The sequence below is a fragment of the Gopherus flavomarginatus genome, chromosome 6 (genome assembly GCF_025201925.1).
Source record: "Gopherus flavomarginatus isolate rGopFla2 chromosome 6, rGopFla2.mat.asm, whole genome shotgun sequence".
In the NCBI taxonomy this organism is placed as follows: domain Eukaryota; kingdom Metazoa; phylum Chordata; order Testudines; family Testudinidae; genus Gopherus; species Gopherus flavomarginatus.
In genome coordinates, this window is record NC_066622.1 from 23,279,135 (window position 1) to 23,297,593 (window position 18,459).

General features: G+C 43.9%; 1 protein-coding gene across 2 annotated transcripts in view; it reads left to right on the forward strand.

Moving 5' to 3' along the window:
* The first annotated feature begins 1,601 nt into the window (after positions 1 to 1,601).
* KBTBD12 (kelch repeat and BTB domain containing 12) overlaps positions 1,602 to 18,459 on the forward strand; it is a 46,801-nt gene continuing 29,943 nt past the window's right edge. Inside the window, exons 1-4 of one of the 2 annotated variants that reach the window (XM_050958507.1) lie at positions 1,602 to 1,673; positions 10,769 to 11,954; positions 12,226 to 12,496; positions 17,231 to 17,381. In XM_050958507.1, coding sequence (XP_050814464.1) covers positions 10,885 to 11,954; positions 12,226 to 12,496; positions 17,231 to 17,381 — 1,492 coding nt within the window. In that variant the 5' untranslated portion in view covers positions 1,602 to 1,673; positions 10,769 to 10,884. Of the gene's footprint in view, positions 1,674 to 2,198; positions 2,577 to 10,768; positions 11,955 to 12,225; positions 12,497 to 17,230; positions 17,382 to 18,459 lie in introns of those variants that run through there. The other variant, XM_050958505.1, reaches the window with a different exon arrangement.

An 18,459-nucleotide genomic window follows, 5' to 3' on the forward strand; every position in this document is an offset into this window, starting at 1 on the left:
TGTGCTTGCGAGAGGGGAAGTATTGCCTCTTCGAGGCGCCTAGGGGTGTGTGTAAGATTTTCCCAGGTCACTAGGTGGGGGCTCGAGCTGGTTTGGCATTGTGTTATTGAAATGGAACCCCTGGATACTGAACCCGGCCCTTGTTGCTGCCAACTCAGAGGGGCAGAAGGGTTACATAAAAATTAATGCTTCCCTTTTAAAAGGGCCCAATGTCGCTTACTGAGCTTCCTCAATTTTAAGTGACCTGGTAAGAGCAGATGAGAGAGACAAACGGCAGGTGGGAGGAGAAAAAGTGCCTCTTGGACGCTGCAAAGCCATTGTCCCTGATTCTGAGCTGTGTCCAAGCAGAATGTAATGCAGCTTAGGGAGTGGTTGTGGACCAAATGAGGATGTTCACCACCTTTCTGGCTCCCTGAATTCTGGGGCAGATGGAGACCAGTTTGATCTCTGGCCTAAATTAGAGCTACCTAAAGGACCATTACAGAAGCCAAGAATAAGTGGAACAGAAAGGTGTTTTAGCCCAATGCCCGTGACAAGTCCTCTATGTCAGGGATTGTAAATGGGTGACGTAAAACTATCATGTGGCCTCTGTGCCTTCCAGGGATTTTCCTGAACTGGGGAATAACCAAGGTAGTTGGAGTGGCACAAAGCAGGAAGAATGGAGTTGTGGGTGCAGAGTCAGAGTCAATAGACCTGAAGGAGTTCAAACCTCTGTAATATAGGAACTGCAAAAGGCACCATAGAAATAAGAGAATATTCTGTACTGACAACACAGTAAGGGCCAAATCCCACCATCCATACTCAACAGGAGTTGTGCACATATATCTGAAGAAAAAGTTTGGCTCTTAGAATTATGGCTGGAACTCTACCCTTAATCTGTCACTATGGTAGGTCAAACCCTAGTCTAAATGTGCTTGGCACAGTGGCATCCCATACAGAATCCTACCGTATAAGAGCAAGAGTAGAACCATTTTCTACTGAAGCCCCAGTCCACGTTTCCTTTAATGTGGGAGTGGAGAAAGGCTGATGGATCTGTTTAGGACGGATTTATAAACTTAACTTTCGCGAGTGAGAAGGTGCAGTGGCAGCTGTCTGGTCACACAAGGATCCCAATGTTTTCTTACTAGCTATATGTGGCTGCTGACAAATCAGTTAGTGGAAGGAAGCGGGATAGTGGGAGACGCCAGTGCCAATCCAAGGCCTTTCATTTAGTCCTAATGTACTCTGCATGTGGAACCGTATCAAATGCCTTACTGAAATCGAGATAAATTAGAAAAAACTTTTCAGGGGGAGGGATAGCTCAGTGGTTTTGAGCATTGGCCTACTAAACCCAGCATTGTAAGTTCAATTCTTGAGGGGGCCCACTTAGGGATCTGGGGCAGAATCAGTACTTGGTCCTGCTAGTGAAGGCAGGGGCTGGATTCAATGACCTTTCAAGGTCCCTTCCAGTTCTATGAGATAGATATTATTATTAAAACGGCTCCCTCTCACAACCAGGAACCCAGCCAAGCCTAATAATAACGCTGGCTCCCTCTCTTTCCACATGAGGCTCTCAGATAAGCAGCAGCCATATGAGGTATCTCTTTCGCTTCCATTTGCCCCCCTTATCTCTCTCTCACACAGTCTCCCAGACATATGCAGATCCAGAGGCGTCGGGGACAATAGGGAGAAAGGTAAATATATCCACTCCCATCTCTAGGCACAAGAGAGAAGGGGATTTGCTGCTGAGGCTCACAAGCAGTGAGCAAGTCCCACTGTGGATTGTTGCAGGGGTGTTATTGTCATGGACAGGGTTGGAGAGGCCCTGAAGATCTTAGGGGGCCACATAGGGATGTCAAAACTGAGGCCCATTGGCAGTTACATGAGGCAGATAAATTGGAGCCCTTTGCACCTGTTGGGCACCCCCTGGAGGTGCTGAAACAAAGACCCTCTCACTTCCATATAGGGCTCTCTGTAGATTTCAAAATGGGCATATGGGACTCATTCCCAGGGATATCAATATGGGAACCACTGAGAACAAAACCAGGGGTCTATTTGTAGTTATATGGGGTTTGCAGTAGATGTGAAAACAGAGACTCTCTGCAGATGTGGAAACTTGGGGGTCCCAGTGCTTCACACACCAATATAGGGACCTTTGCACTCTCTGCAAACCTGAAAAATACATGCACTTTCAGCAAGGGCTCTTGGAGAACCAGTTGCTCTGCTGTCTAAGGATTTGCATGTGCCTAGGTTTGACCTGGACTATGGAGTTCTGAATTTGTAGTGTAGGTGTATCATTGTGGGGCTGTTTGAGATTTACTGCTATGTTGTTGCCCTGGGTTGGTGGGTTGTTATGGGTTTGAAGTGCGGGGGAGGAGGCATATAGCCCTACAATGATATTTGCCTGCTACTGACTGAAACTAAAACTAGGGGAAGTTATAGGAAAGGATAGATTCACATAAATTGCACAGTAACTAGTGAAATGCTGACGTCAAGAGGTCAGGGTTCTACAATTAGCAAGCTATTTGAATTGCACTGTTGATTGACAGATGTTAACTCTTAGAACACTAGCATTTGCTAACCAGATGACTGCTCTGGTAAGTAAAGTTTCTCAAGTAATTATTGTCAATTATATTTCACAAGTTTTGCCAATTTAAAAAATGAAAGTGGAAATTGGTTTATACAAATTATTAAATTACATGTGTTGTAATCACAAAATAGTCCAAACAATTTATAAAAGCAAAAACATGAATAATATTTCAAGCTTTCCAGTATTTTCTGGTATATCAAACATGTTTATACAAATGAAAAGAGAAACTTGAGAGCTTTGGCAGATGGATTTAGCTAACAGAGGAAATTTTCGAAAAATGGACTTGTTTTCTGAATAGATCATTTTCGGTGTAAAATACTTGTGCATGCACTTTTTGTGCACTGTCACTTCTCTGTGCAAATGATATTTTTATATACGCAAAACCCATCTGCAAAGTGCAATGCAAACTGAACAAAAATGAGTTTTGTGTGTATAACTTATATCGCTTTCATGTACCACTGATTAGTGCACAAAAACTGCCCACACAGGAATTTGCTTGTGCTAATTTTTATGTGCACAAAGTCCCTGATCTAATGCCCAGTACAGTCGATGGGAGTCTCTTCATTGATTTCCCAGGGTTTTGGAGCATGCTCAAATTAAAGTCAGGCTAAGGCATAATTGTCATTTAATTCCTAGCTCTTTGATATTTATGAATCTGTAACATTTTAAAGAAAAAAAATTCCTCGTACACCTCTACCTCGATATAACATGACCCGATATACCACGAATTCGAACATAACGTGGTAAAGCAGTGCTCCGGGCGGGCAGGGCTGCACACTCCGGTGGATCAAAGCAAGTTTGATATAATGCAATTTCACCTATAACGTGGTAAGATTTTTTGGCTCCTTAGGACAACGTTATATCGAGGTAGAGGTGTATTTGCTGGGAATGAATCAGTATGAATCTAACTCCACTTCAGGACTAGGGTGAGCAGACAGCAAGTGTGAAAAATTGGGACAGGGGTAGGGGGTAATAGGAGCCTATATAAGAAAAAGATCCAAAAATCGGGACTGTCCCTATAAAATCAGGACAACTGATCACCCTAATCAGGGCTCTGGGCTGGCAATAAATGCAGTTCTCAATGTCAAAACTTTTCAGGATCACACACCACACATCCCCTTTGAAAAGCAATCAAAGCATCTTCAAATGTCCACTGATCAAAGATACAGCCAACAGTTTGTGTAGCATTGTAAAATGCTGAAAAACCCATTGTTAGGTGTTGTGTTGTTTCTCCAAACCCAAAGAGCAAAACGCTATGTTAAGTCTGAATTATTTTTACTTTAGTTTAAGAGAGCAACAAAACCAGGAAGAAGAAAAGTAAGGGTCCATGAGGGCAGAGCCAGCTCCAGGGTTTTTGCCACCCCAAGCAGCAAAAAAAAAAAGAAAAAGAAAAAGAAAAAAGCCGCGATTGTGATCTGTGGCACTACTGCCGCCACTTCAGTCTTTGGTGGCAATTTGGCGGCTGGTCCTTTGCTCCGAGAGGGAGTGAAGGACCCGCCACCGAATTGCTGCCAAAGAGTCGGACGTGCCACCCCTCACCGTTAGCTGCCCCAACCACCTGCTTGCTGAGCTGGTGCCTGGAACCAGCCCTGCATGAGGGAGCAGTGTGTGCGTGTGTGTGTCCTCTGTAGCAATCTGACCTGAACGTAACACAAAATGGCTGCCAGTCTCTGCTGACAGCAGTTAGCATTTTAAAAGTACAGTACACACAAACAGGGTCATAACAGTTACATAGCTATATACATCACAGTAGCGAACACAAGGTCAGGTACGCTGTTTGTCAGCGATGATCCTGGGGTTTTTTAAATGAAAGCTGTCAAGCACACCATGTGCACACTGAAGATCACTAGGGAGCCTATCAAGAGCATGTTCAGCAACAAGCTTTCTAGCAGAAGCCAGCCCATGTGTGGGGTGCATAAGAACTCACATTGCCTAGAACTGGGTGAAAATAAATATGTACTAAAGGGTTTCGAAAAAAGAAATGAGCAAAATACACTCACACTGTATGTTATATGGGCCAATCTCATCCCAAAGACAGAATTCTACTTGCAACCTCAGAAAAGTTTGAAGACTCATCACCCCCACCCATTCCAGCTCAAAGCAACTCAGTGCAAATCACCTAGAACAATGAAGAGACATACTAGTTATAGGTCTGATCCAGCTCCCATTTAAATCAATGTGAGCCATTCCTTTGACTTCACTGGGACTTGGATCAGGCCCTACGGGCATAATTTTCAAAATGCCTGTGTGACTTAGGAGCCTATGTCACAATGAAAGCCTAAATCACTTTTGAAAATGGAACTTGGGCTCCTAAGTCATTTAGATGGAGGTTTTATAGAAAGTAAAGCCCATTACTAAAGGCCATACAGTAATATAATATTGGCAAAGAGTTCTGTGGCACCTTATAGATTAACAAACATATTGGAGCATGAGCTTTCGTGGGTGAATACCCACTTCATTGGATGCATGTTCTGGAAATTTCCAGAGAAAGGTATAAATATGCAAGCAAGAATCAGGCTAGAGATAACGAGGTTAGTTCAATCAGGGAGGATGGGGCCCTCTTCTAGCCGTTGAAGTGTGAACACCAAGGGAGGAGAAACTGCTTTTGTAGTTGGCTAGCCTTTGTTTAATCATGAGCAGATGGTGTCAAATTTGCAGATGAACTGAATCTCAGCAGTTTCTCTTTGAAGTCTGGTCCTGAAGTTTTTTTTGCCGCAGGATGGCTACCTTTAAATCTGCTATTGTGTGGCCAGGGAGATTGAAGTGTTCTCCTACAGGTTTTTGTATATTGCCATTCCCAATATCTAATTTGTGTCCATATAATATTGGGATTCTAAACACACAGTTTGTAATGTTATCACCCTGATATTGATTTACGTCTCTAGTGGCTGCTAGCCAGGGCATAAAGTATGTGTAATCAACATATTTTCTTCCTAGCTCATCAGAGCATAGAAAACATAAAGAATATGTAGGCAGAGGCCCCAGTTCTTGGCTTTGACTGAGCAGTGCTTTGTACAGAACCCAAAGGAAAATGGGACAAAGGAGGCTTTTGTACCACCTTTGTACCCTCCAGATTCTAGGACTGGCCTGAAGGCTGCTCTATTTTACATCTGACTGCCATCTTCCACAAGGGCTTCTTCTGGTGGCTGGGAATTGTTGGAGCACAAAGGTAATCCAGCCACACCTTTTTCCCTCAGCCAAGCTGCCTGTGTAGGGGCTAAAAAGGAATGACAGACTCACAGTGCTGACTCTACTCCAGTTGAGAAATCTCTCTATACAAGGGAAATTTTGAGGGGATGAGCAGCTCTACCTGGTTTACAGTCCCTCTGCATTGGAGCAGCGCAAAGGGGCTGTAGTGGAACTGAGAATCAAGGACAGAGTACGCTTACAGTATGACAATTTTATAAAAGCTGGAATTCAAGATTCTGAGATCACAACTGTGTATTTATTTATGTTTTTAACTGTTCATGCAGCATCCTAAAGCCTCGGAGAGGGTAAGCTTTAGTTTTTGCATAACATGATGTATTATTATTATTAATAAGGTGCATTTCACAACGAAGAATATTTAATTAAACTAACAAAACGGGTAAAATAAAAATAAAGGTAGCAGATGAGAATAGGAGGTAAATCAAGAATGTTGCTCTGAAATAAAGTAACATTTGCAATGGAAGATTTGCAACTAGATCCATTTTTCACAACCAAAAAATATGAAATCAGCAAACAAGGCTATAAATATATTTCGGGCGTTTGGTGACCTTACAAAACACTTGAGCATTGTACTGGAAGTTTTATAATGACATCCAAGCCCTTTGCTTGATATAAATACAGTATTTGGCTGCAATTTACATTTGTGTCCCATTTATCCTTTCTTTAATATAAATGTTCCATCTTTTCCTTTTATAAACCAGAGCAGAAAGCAGAGCAGCCCCATTTTATTATTATCCTTTTAATAACCTTTCCAATAGTGTATGTGAGAGTAGTAATGTCCTTCCAGTTACCTCACCTAAATGAAATGTTAAACTAAAAGCCAGGAAGAGAATGGTGGTATTGTAGCTGAAGCATAAGAGTTAAATTCTGGATCCACTGAAGCCAATGAAAGAATTTTTTCACCCCCGGGTTTTTTTCCTTGTTCATCTTCAATCTTACTTAGTAACCTTTCAGTTCTTTATGCAAAGTTTCCTCATCTGTAGAATGGGGAAAAATCCCTACCTCACAAGCGGGGGGTTGCAAGATTTCATTCAGTAATGTTTGTGAAAGTGCTTTGAGATCTTTGATTGGAGGAGGCTAAAGAAATGTGCAGTTCTTATGAGGAGAGATAAATATTATAACTTCAGATCTGAAAAGTGTTAACTGCAGTTAAAGTTGAAGTAATTTTATTCCTTCTTCATAACAAAATATAAAAAAAAGGCAGCTCCTACTTAAAAAATCATTTGCTATTCAACTTTAAGGCCCAATTAATCCTACAAGCCCTAGGCAGAACTCCCAGTGAAGTCAGCTACTGGATCAGTAGTGTAATGGGTTCTCAAATATTCAATTTCAATGTAAACAGCAAAAAGTGGCTATACTGTCACCTTTGTCACCTTTCACAAGCATAGGGCCCAGTCCTGAGGTCCTTTTTCATTCTCCACTAAGTCTTTATTCCAGCAAAATTCTCACTTCTTTTCACTGAGTACAAACTGAGTTATAAACTCAGAATTTGGCCCTCAGAGATACTACAAAGTTATGGTTTGTTTTCCAGATACATTTTTAAAACCTGGTAATAATCCTGATCCATTGCTCAAATTTGTTGTGTTGAGCTCAAGACTTGGAAAATGGAAAGAAGTGACAAAGTCAATTGATATGTCTGGCCGTTACTGTAGGTTCAGCGTAAGAAATCCACGTAACTTGCTAAAACAGCGTGATGACTAGTTATGCAAACATCTTAACTGAAAGCACAGTCCTGGGGCTGGTACTGTAACTGCACAGCCCTTCCTCGCTTGGGAGATCATTATGATTTCTAAACTTTGACACTACAGAGAGATGTGGACTCTGCTGTGAGGAGCCCCTTAGTGGATTTTTTGATAATTTCATACACTTATGTTTTTCATATTGATGTCTTTTTTGTTAACGAAAATGAGCCTACAGCGTAGAGTCTTCTTGTTAATGCTACAGGGAGGTGCTCACCACAGCTGCAGACTGAGATCCTGCTCCTGCTTGTGTATAATGTTTCTTATTTGAATAGTCCTATTTAGTGTTTGCAGGATTTGGGAGCAGGTTTATGACCGTCTTTATGACAGCTTTCAAACATGGCTATACCATGGCTTTACAGCCTGTCAACAAAACACTTACCCTGTAACATGATTCCTTAACACAGTTCTGTAACAGTACTGTCTCATTATCACCCTACAAACAAAAAGTGTGTTAAAACACTGATGCCTCTAGATATGACAGATACATGTGCATTGGCACAGATTTACAAGGCCTCATTCTCCCCTCACATGGGTTTATATCAGTGCATCTCCAAGTACATAGCTTTTAAACTGAATTGGGGGGGTTGTGAGGTACAAAGAAAAAGATTACAAAACCACTGTGTCCTTCACATTTTTTCTGTTTGGATAAACATAAAGATACAGTATATAAATAATTAAAATTCAATTAAAATACCATCTGGGACCAATATAGATGGCACCAAACCTTGTTAAACGATGTCACTGAGCTACGTTAAGGCCTTTGGAAAGGCTATAGCACACAGTTTAGAAACATGAGCTGGATTCTCCCCTCAGATAGCCTGGTGCAAATCAGTAGTAAACGGAGTTACGCTGGTGTAAGACAATGCAGACTCAGGCCCATTGTTTAGTCCCAGGCCCCTTCCAACAACACTACCAGATCATATTTTAAGTTAATAACTATGTGGGGAGGAATGGCCATGTTTTAACGGTGTTCTCCAACATGGTAAATGTCATAGTGCAGGCAGACAGGACTGTATTTTGAAACACTTGGGAAGAATGGAGGTCCTCAGATGTGATGGTGACGGGTAGGTAGGTAGATAGAACCTAACTCTCTCCCTCCATTCCTCTTTCTTCTGCTTTCTCTCCACTGGTTCTGATGTTCGTCCTCCCCTCTCCCCAGTGCACTGTCCTCAGATCTAAGAACAATCCCCTACCTTTGTATATCCCTGTGGGTCTCTCCCTACTTCCTGCAGCCTTTCTCCCGCTCACCTGGGGTCCTCCTCCCCTCCCTTGCCATGTGAGCACCAGGTCTAAGGTTGCCTCTCCTCAATGACATCTTCTCTGCCTGCCCTACTTTTCTCCTCAACCCCACAGAGAAGGCTGCCAGCAGGGGGAGAGGCAGGGTGGTAGCTGCTACTGCACCAAGTCGGAGGCCACCTCATAGCTGTCCCTGCTAGTGGGAGGACAGAAGTGCAGGGATTTTCTCTCAATACTCTTCTGTAAGCTGGGAGCTGAGCCGAGAGATGCAGGGGGACTAATGGGTAGGTGGTGCCACCCAATGTCTGCCGATTGCCCATTACGTCTTTGACCCCAGTTTGAGCAGAGAACCAGGTCTGTTGTGTAAACAGGCCCTTTTTATGGGCTTAGTGGGCTTGAATCTCTACTATCTTGCATTATGTACATTTACTCTGGTGTAAAATTATAGTGAATCTGAATTCTTCACTCACTTGCATTGGTGGTCATGTTACCCAGACAAAACTCCTGCTGAAGTCTTTAAGGAACAGTGAGCACTGAAGTGTGCCACTGATGGACTAGATGATTTCAAAATGACAAGCCGAACTATAAGGTGATGTTCAGCATCTGCTTGGTGGACTGGTTTTCTTTAGGGGTGTGTGTGTGTGTGTGTGTGTGTGTGTGTGTGTGTGTGTGTGTGTGTGTGTGTGTGTGTGTACTGAAGCTTGAAGACCTGATCCATGGACTTTTACAGTCATTGAGAATCTTTCCATTTGCTTTAATAGACTTTGGATCAGGCCCTAAGAGAGGTGACAGCAGGGAGCTACAAAAGAGAACTCTGAAAGGAAGGTTTGGGGTTTCTTTTTCTTTGACTGATAAGAAAACTGAGGGGAGAAAGGGAAAAATTACTGAACCTCAAAGATCATTTGAGGTGGCCTTTGTCTCTGGAGAACACTGACTCACAACGTGTTATTCCAGTTATTTGCCAATGTAAATATCCTGAAATCAGGCCCTTTGTATTTCATTTTTATATCTGTGACATGTCAGGAAAAAGGGAGAAAAACCGTGAGCCAAATGGCATAGAGAAAATTATAGTTGTTGAAAGTATATTTTTTCCCTTGGAGTTTTATCACATCTAAAACTAGTCAAAGCAGGCAAAAGACTTTAATAAGGGATCAACCCTGCATTAATTGCAGTCACAGAACTCCCACTGGGTTGCAGAGTTTGCAAGGCAAATACTGCAACACTGTGTTAGCCTGTGACAGCCTGAAAGTGATTCTAAATGGGCTATAAACAGAAATGAAACTGACGAGTTGATTCTCAAAATCTAGGCTGAGATAAATGTAAAAGGTAATGGTGACAAGTACATTTTAAATTTCTTTTAATTTGAATAATCTAAGGTGTGAAACCTATTTGTCACATAGGTAAGGTCAATAAAACATGTGACTTTTAACCTGACAGTATACGTCAAAATCGGCTCAATTGACGAGTGTCATTGTCAATACCCATAACTGATTTTTAGGCTAAGCAGAAACATGGGTCAAATTTTCAGTTAGCAGGTAGCTGGATGTCTACACATAATATCAGTAAGAGTTTTGATTGAGTGAGGCCTGGAGGACTTGTCCTTGTAATTTTAATTCCAGTTGGGACATAATATTTAATCTCTTGGATCTCTCTAAACAATACCATAAATACTTGGTAGCATGCATTACATCATGAGAACATTACTGTAATGCAATATTTTTTATATTAAATGCCAGTGACCAGTCAGAATATTAAAAATATGTATCAATTTGAGATGCAAAATGAAAACTGTATTTCATTTGTTCAGGCATCAAAAATGAAAGTGAAAATGCTATAGTCCTCATCTTGGAATCAAGCTCAGTTTGAAAATGAAACTGTTATACATGCTCAAGTATGTATTAATGTTTTGTAACCTGTCCTCTAGAAATGCTTACTATCATTAGGATTTAACAGCAAAATTCAATTGTCTGAGGATTTATTCTTATAAGAAAATTATATGCTTTCCTCCCCGCAGAAATATTTTATGGTGACAGCATATCACTTTGAGAGCAATCGAACATGCAAATAGACCTTCCAAAAATCAAGCAAGTTCTTGAAGAGATTTAAAAATAGAAAATTTGGAGTTTTATCATGGATCACAAGACCGAAGGGAAAAGGAAGCTGCGACATAGCTTGACTTTACTGGATCAATTAAACAGTATGAAAGAATTAACACAAATGATTGATGTGGTCCTTGTAGCAGAAGGTGAGAAGTTCCCCTGCCATAAACTGATATTGGCTGCATTCAGTCCCTATTTCAAAGCCATGTTTACCTGTGGCTTGCTTGAATGCACCCAAAGAGAAGTGGTGCTCTATGACATCTCATCAGAGAGTGTGTCCATAATACTCAACTACATGTACAGTGCAGATTTGAACCTCACTAATTTCAATGTCCAAAGTGTTGCTGTTGCTGCATTTTTTATGCAGATGGAAGATGTTTTCAATGTGTGTCAGAAATACATGATGGACCATATGGATGCTTCCAACTGTGTGGGGATCTACTATTTTGCAAAGCACATTGGGGCAGAAGAATTGTCTGATCAAGCTAGACAATATTTGTATCAGCACTTTGCTGAGGTGAGCTTGCATGAAGAAATATTAGAGATTGAAGCACAGCAATTGCTGAGTCTCATAAGATCAGATGATCTGAATGTATCCCGGGAGGAGAGCATTTTGGACCTGGTCCTCAGATGGGTGAACCATAGCAGAAAATCACGTGTTGAGCACCTGATTGGACTCCTGAAGCAAGTGAGACTGGAACTTGTAAGCCCTTCTTTCCTGGTGGAAGCTCGGAAAAGGAACACGGTGCTTCTGTCTAATTCAGAATGCCATGATATGATTGATGGAGCTTTAGAAACTATAAAGAAACCCAACCACCCCTCTCTCAGTCTTCGCTATGGTATGGAGACCACCAGTCTTCTACTTTGCATCGGCAATAATTCTCTGGGGATTCGATCAAGACATGGTAGCTATGCAGATGCCAGTTTTTGTTACGCTCCTGCAACACAAAAGACTTACTTCATTTCCTCCCCGAAGTATGGTGAGGGTTTAGGATGTGTGTGTACCGGTGTTGTCACTGAGAACAACGATATTATTGTGGCAGGGGAGGCCAGTGCTGTCAAAATGTCTAGACAAAAAGCCAAGAACATTGAAATTTATAGGTGTGTATCCTCAAATGGGAGGAAAAAATTAATCATTGTTTTAAAGTTAAACTATAAATAAGGTTCCTGGAACAGGAAAAGGCCACTAGAGAAAGCATTCTCCCCATATGTTTGTATACAGATTTCAGTTACCCAAAGCAATTTGTTACACAGGGCAATCCGTCCCTCTCCCTGAAACACTGAGGCATTTCCTTCTATATTTAGGGCCAAATTCTGACCCCTGATATGATTTTATCAGAACTACAGTTTCTAACTTTGGATTTTCCTACAGGTACCGTGGTAGAGGAAACCGGTTTTGGCAAAGTTTGTGCACTGCTCAGTTTCGTGAACTCTATGCCTTGGGCACTGTTCATAATGACCTGTATGTCATAGGAGGGCAAATGAAACTGAAAAACCAATATCTGGTCACAAACTGTGTTGAGAAGTATTCCATGGAGCAAGATAGCTGGAGAAGCGTGGCGCCTCTTCCGGTGCAACTGGCCTGCCATGCTGTGGTAACAGTAAATAATAAACTCTATGTGATGGGAGGCTGGACACCACAGGTAAAGAAGTTTACTAATTATTTTATTACATGAGAGCTAGCTAACCTGGCTTCTGTGCTGCCTAACTATATGCCTCTTCTTACATAGTTAAAATATCTCAGTTATAAGCAAAAAATAAATTGCACTCATTCCTCTCACATCTTTAATGGGAAAATCAAGCAGGCCATGGGGAAATAATGTCCATGTCATATGATCTTCAATTGTTTCAAAGGGAATTTCTCAGTGAGAAAAAAATAAAAAATGCACCCTGTCTAAACATGATTTCAGTCACATTCCATTTTTACCAAGGGCATGCCCTAGGTGAAACTTCCACCTTGCGCCCTCCTCCGTCCCCGAGCCCCCGCCCTGAGGCGCCCCCCCGTGGCAGCTCCCCACCCTCCACCCTGAGACACGCCCTTCGCCTCAGCCCACCCCTGCCCCTCCTCCTCCCCGAGCATGCTGTCGCTGCTTCACTTCTCCCACCTCCCAGGCTTGCGGAACCTAAGCTGATCGGCGCCGCAAGCCTGGGAGGCAGGAGAAGTGAAGCAGCCACGGCGTGTTCAGGGAGGAGGCAGGGCAGGGGTGAGCTGAGGTGGGGAGTTCCCCTGCATGCTGCCCCCCCGCCCCTTACTTGCTGCAGGTGGCCCTCCTCATGCTCCCCTTCCCCAGCTCCCTCTGCCTAAATGCTGGCAGCGACCAGGGCAGCCGAGGATCCGGCTGCCGCGGTCACTGCAGAAGAAAATGCTGCCCCCCCAATCCTAGGCCAGGCGACCGCCTAGGCAACCGCCTAGGTCACCTAAATGGTTGCACTGGCCCTGGATATGTCTTCGCTACCCACCAAGTCAGCGGGCAGTGATCAGTCCAGCAGGGATCGATTTATTGCATCTAATCTAGACGTGATAAATCGACCCCCGAGTGTTCTCCCATCGACTCCTGTACTCCAGCTCGGCGAGAGGCGCAGGCAGAGTCGACGGGGGAGTGGCAACAGTTGACTCACCGCAGTGAAGATACCACGGTAAGTCGATCTAAGTACGTTGACTTCAGCTATGTTATTCACGTAGCTGAAGTTGCGTAACTTAGGTCGATCCTCCTCCCACCCCAGTGTAGACCAAGGTATAGCCCTGGGGTAAATCCTGAAGTCCTTACTCAGTTTTTAATCCAGCGAAATATTAATTAAAAATAAATCATGGTGATAATTATACTTAGCTTTTCCCTGGCACTTTCACATCCCACTAATTAATAATTGTCCTCTATAACTTTTCTATCAGCAGCAAATAGTTGTGTTTAAGAGATGCAACAAATCCTGTATCTTGGCACAGTGCTGGACTAGATCAGTGGCTCTCAAACTTCATTGGACTGTGAACCACTTCTGACAGCAAAGATTACTACACGACCTCAGGAGGCAGGACTGAAGCCTCAGCCCACCTGAGCACTGCCACCCCAAGTGAGGGGGCCAAAGCTCAAGCCTCACCACCCCATGAGGGAAGGGGGGCAAAGCCGAAGCCCAGGGCTTCAGCCCCAGGCAGGCGGCCTGTAACGTGAGCCCCACCACCATCCAGAGCTGAAACCCTTGGCTCAGCTTTGGCCCCAAGTGATGGGGCTTGGGCTTTGGCCCCAGGCCCTAGCAAATCTAACACCAGCCCTGGCGACCCCATTAAAACAGGGTCGTGACCCACTTTGGGGTCCTGACCCATAGTTTGAGAACCTGTGGACTAGATGACCCTTGCAGTCCCTTCTGTCTCTGTGGTTCTATGATTCTAAGACATGGACCCATATTGGAATCCAAAATCCAACCCCTATAAACTCTGGTAAATTTCAGGTCCAAATCCATATAAGCTTCACAGCTCAGCTCCATTTCTTGGGGAAACTTTTCCATATTTTAGGTGTTTTTTTTAATAAAAGTTAAAACTTTCTGTGGAAAAGCAGATGCTTTTCATCAAAAAATTAGTTTGGTCACAAATGCAATTTTCCATCAAAAAAATGTGTTAGACTTTATATGGGACATTTATAATATATGTTGTTGTCTGTAGGATATTAAAAATGTGATCACATCTCATTGGTTTGGGACCACTTTTTAGAAAAAATCTTTAAAAATTTAAGCCTAAAACATGTTCAGAAAACACAATTTGCATCTGTTAAGATATTCTGTGTGTAGAAATCCCTAAGGAGGCAACAGAATGATAAGAGAGTAGGTCTGACACGGAAACTGAACAAAGATACTTTCTCTTTTTTAAAATAATTAAAATACAAGAACATACGTAACATGGAAAGAATATGGCTGTAAAAAGCTCAACCTGGGTGGTTTGTAATATAACAAAGATAGATATTAAGGTAGACACCCAGCTTTTGTCTAGCCTGACAGCTCTCTAAAACTAAGAATTAAAATGCCTGAGAAGCTATTGTCCTGAATATTGAGCCAAGACTGGTAAAAATACAGGCACCTGGGAACTGATACCTTCCAACTAGCACTTTCTGTGACAATTCATGAGTACGTATTTATGCATACAGTTGTTTGGGATGAGCAGTTTAGCATTAACTGATAAGGAGTTACATAAGAATCTACCTGCACAGGTCAGAATGCATTAGCCACAGTGGTGAAATAAAGATTTTAAGACCAACGACCCAGTGGTAGGTATGTTGCTTCAATATTAATATTCCTCTCTCAGGCACTAAAGGTGTATATCAGGGGAGGGCAAACTACGTCCTGTGGGAAACATGCGGCCCACCAGCCGATTTAATCCGGCCCTCAAACTGCTGCAGGGGAGCGGAGTCTGGGGCTTGCCCTGCTCCCGTGCGCCAGCTGGGGAGTGGGGTTGGGGGCTGTTCGGTGTGTGCATGCCACCATGCCACACGACTCCCACAAACAGCGGCATGTCCCCACTCTGTCTCCTATGTTTAGGGGCAGCCTGGGGGCTCCGCGCACTGCCCCCACCCCAAGCGCCATCCCGCAGTTTCCACTGGCTGGGAACTGTGGCCAATAGAAGCTGCAAGGGCGGTGCCTGCGGATGGGGCAGCGTGCAGAAGCACCTGGCCACGCCTCTGTGTAGGAGCCGGAGAGGGTGCATGCTGCTGTTTCCGGGAGCTGCTTGAGGTAAGCGCTGCCCAGAGCTTGCACCCCTGAGCCCCTCCTGCGTCCCAAGCCCCTACCCCAGCCCTGATCCTCCTCTCGCCCTCCAAACCCCTCAATCCCAGCCTGGAGCACCCTCCACTAGAAAAGGAAACCAATAAAGAATGTTCCTAGTTGGGAGAGGCTTCAAAAGGGAGGAGCTCTGAATGCCAAGGCTCAGTGGCCCCTGGCCTCTGTGGAAGGACTTCATCGCGTAGCAACAGAAGCCGCTGATCATAGGAATTATAGGCTGTTCTGAGGATGGATGGTCATGGTTTGATGTCTGTAGGGATCTTGACCCAGAATGAGAGACCCTTCCCCAGCCAATGACAAAATGCCCTGGCTCCAGAAGATGATTCTGGGACAAGAGAGGCTTGCAGGTAAGGGACCTGGACATAAGTGGGGTTGATGGACTCAGGTTAATTCAGCCCCCTCCCCCTTCAGCTAGAGATGCTGATGAGGAGGCCTATTTGTATACTATTCCACCTTTGGGTTACATAAACTAGACCCCTGCAGGGTCCCTGTTCAATACACGTGTGTCTTGTTGCCCTTATTGAAAGCCCACTGGGGAAACTGAGGCAGGGATGTAATTGTGATGTTATACTGATAGGATGCTCCGGGAGTGAGGGTCGCTATCACAGGTAGGTTTGGGAGGAGGCTGATGAGGGCAGCGAGATGGTTGCGGACTCTGGGAGCAGTGGAAGAAAAGTGTAAAGTTGAGAGTTCCATATGCAAAGAGCAAAGCACACACGTTCAGTGTAAATTACTTTCATTATCTAGGCTTTTATTCCTTTTCCATGGCCGTGATGTCAGAGTGTCTTTATACTAAGGAAAACAACAAGCAAAAAAGAACAAATATAACAACCCCATGAGTAAGCAGAGGATGCATGTGTGTGCTCTCTCTCATTGAAAGACTTCAGAGCCCTCCCCCACAGCAGACTGCTTACATTTAAAGGTGCCGTACTCTGAAAACATAATTATAGCGTCTTACGTAACACCAAAAGGGAGAGAAAACGGTGAGGAAGACTGGAATGAACAGGGGTAGCAGGAGTTGGTATGGGAGGAGTATAATGGGATCAAAGCTGTAGCTGGAAGGCAGGGGTTTAGTATTAAAGGTATTAAATGGAAAGATTTAACAATCGTTCAATTTTAATTATTTGTTGGTTAAATAAATATATGTTAATTTAGAACAAATATTGTATATAAAGAGGTTCTTAGAGCAGCCTTTAAAATACTCCATCAAAACTCATGGTACAGCATGAGTAACCAAGTAAATAGAAATTCAGTCTTCAGGAGGAAAGGAATGTATTGAAAAAAGGTTTTGACTTATTCTTAGAGCTTCACAGAGGCCTTGTAAAAGAGCTATGTTCTGTCAGAGCTGTGTCCATAAATGTTTTGTTATTACCCAAATCCTCAGCTTTTTTGCTATAGAATATAAATGCACTGTTATTCATCTGCCTTCTACAGTGTACTTCCAGCCAGAAGTCATGGGTGTTGGTAAATCGTAGTGAGTATGAATCACTTCACAGCTATAATTGATGTGTTTATGTTATTTATCTGCTCAGCTGTCTGCTGTGATTAATTGCACACAGGCGCGTCCAGAGGGCTCCAAATGTTGTATTATTATATGGCTGTCATATTTCATACAGATGGATCTCCCTGACGATGAGCTGGATCGATTAAGTAACAGAATGTTGCAGTATGACCCAGGCCAAGACAAATGGACAGAGTGCACACCAATGAAGTACTCCAAATACCGCTTCAGCACAGCTGTAGTCAACAGTGAGATTTATGTCTTGGGTAAGAGGAAACAGATTTTTAACAGATAGCACAACCACTTTTTACTTTTCCCAGCAATTTGCCTCTGTGAAATGAAAGATTGCACCTTTTGTTTTCAACAGTAGGGCAAAGTATATTGGACTAAATGGATTGAGTTTTTTTTTTAATTTTTTTCATAATTTCTTGCATTCTTAAATTCAGTTAGGTGAAGTTGAAATGAAACTTTATTGCTCTGGCTTAATATAATTTCTTTAACACTTTCCATCAGAGGATCTCAATATTAATGAATCAAGACTTACAACAGAGCCCTTTTGGGTAGGGAAGTCTCATCAGGGCTGGTGCAAGGAAGTTTCATACTCTAGGCGAAACTTCCACCTTGCACCCCCCCACCCAGCTAACCCCACCTCCCCCACGGCAGCTAAGTCAGCATCTGACCTGGGGAGCCCCCCTCGCAGCAGCTACCCCCCCCACCACGACAGCTAACCCCTCTCCCCCCGTCTCCCCACGGCAACTAACCCTGCCCAGGGAGACTCCCCCTACCCCCGCCACATCTGCTAACCCTGCCTGGGGAGACTTCCCTCCTCTCCCCCACCGCCACGACAGCTAACCCTGCCTGGGGAGACTTCCCCCCACTCCTCCCCCTGCCATGGCAGCTAACCCTGCCTGGGTAGCCCGCCCCAGCTCACCTCAGCTCTGCCTCCTCCACTGAGCACGCTGGCGCTGCTCTAATTCTCCTCCCCGCCTAGGCTTGCGGCACTGATTGGAGGAGACTTAGAGCTGGGCTGTGTGCTCAGTGGAGGAGGCATAGTGGAGGTAAGCTGGAGCACGGAGCTGTTCCCCTGTGCGCCGCTCCCCCATTACTGCGGGTAGCCCTCCTCGCACGCCCCCCCTGCGCGCCACCCCACCCAGCTCACCTCCACTCCACCTCCTCGCCTGAGGGGACTTTTAGGCGCCCCCAACCACTAGGCACCCTGGGTGGCCGCCTAGTTTGCCTAAATGGTTGCACCGGACCTAAGTCTCATTCATTACTACCATTTTACAGCTGAAGAAACGGAAGTACAGAAAGGTGAGGTAACTTGCCTGAGAGATCTGGCAGAAG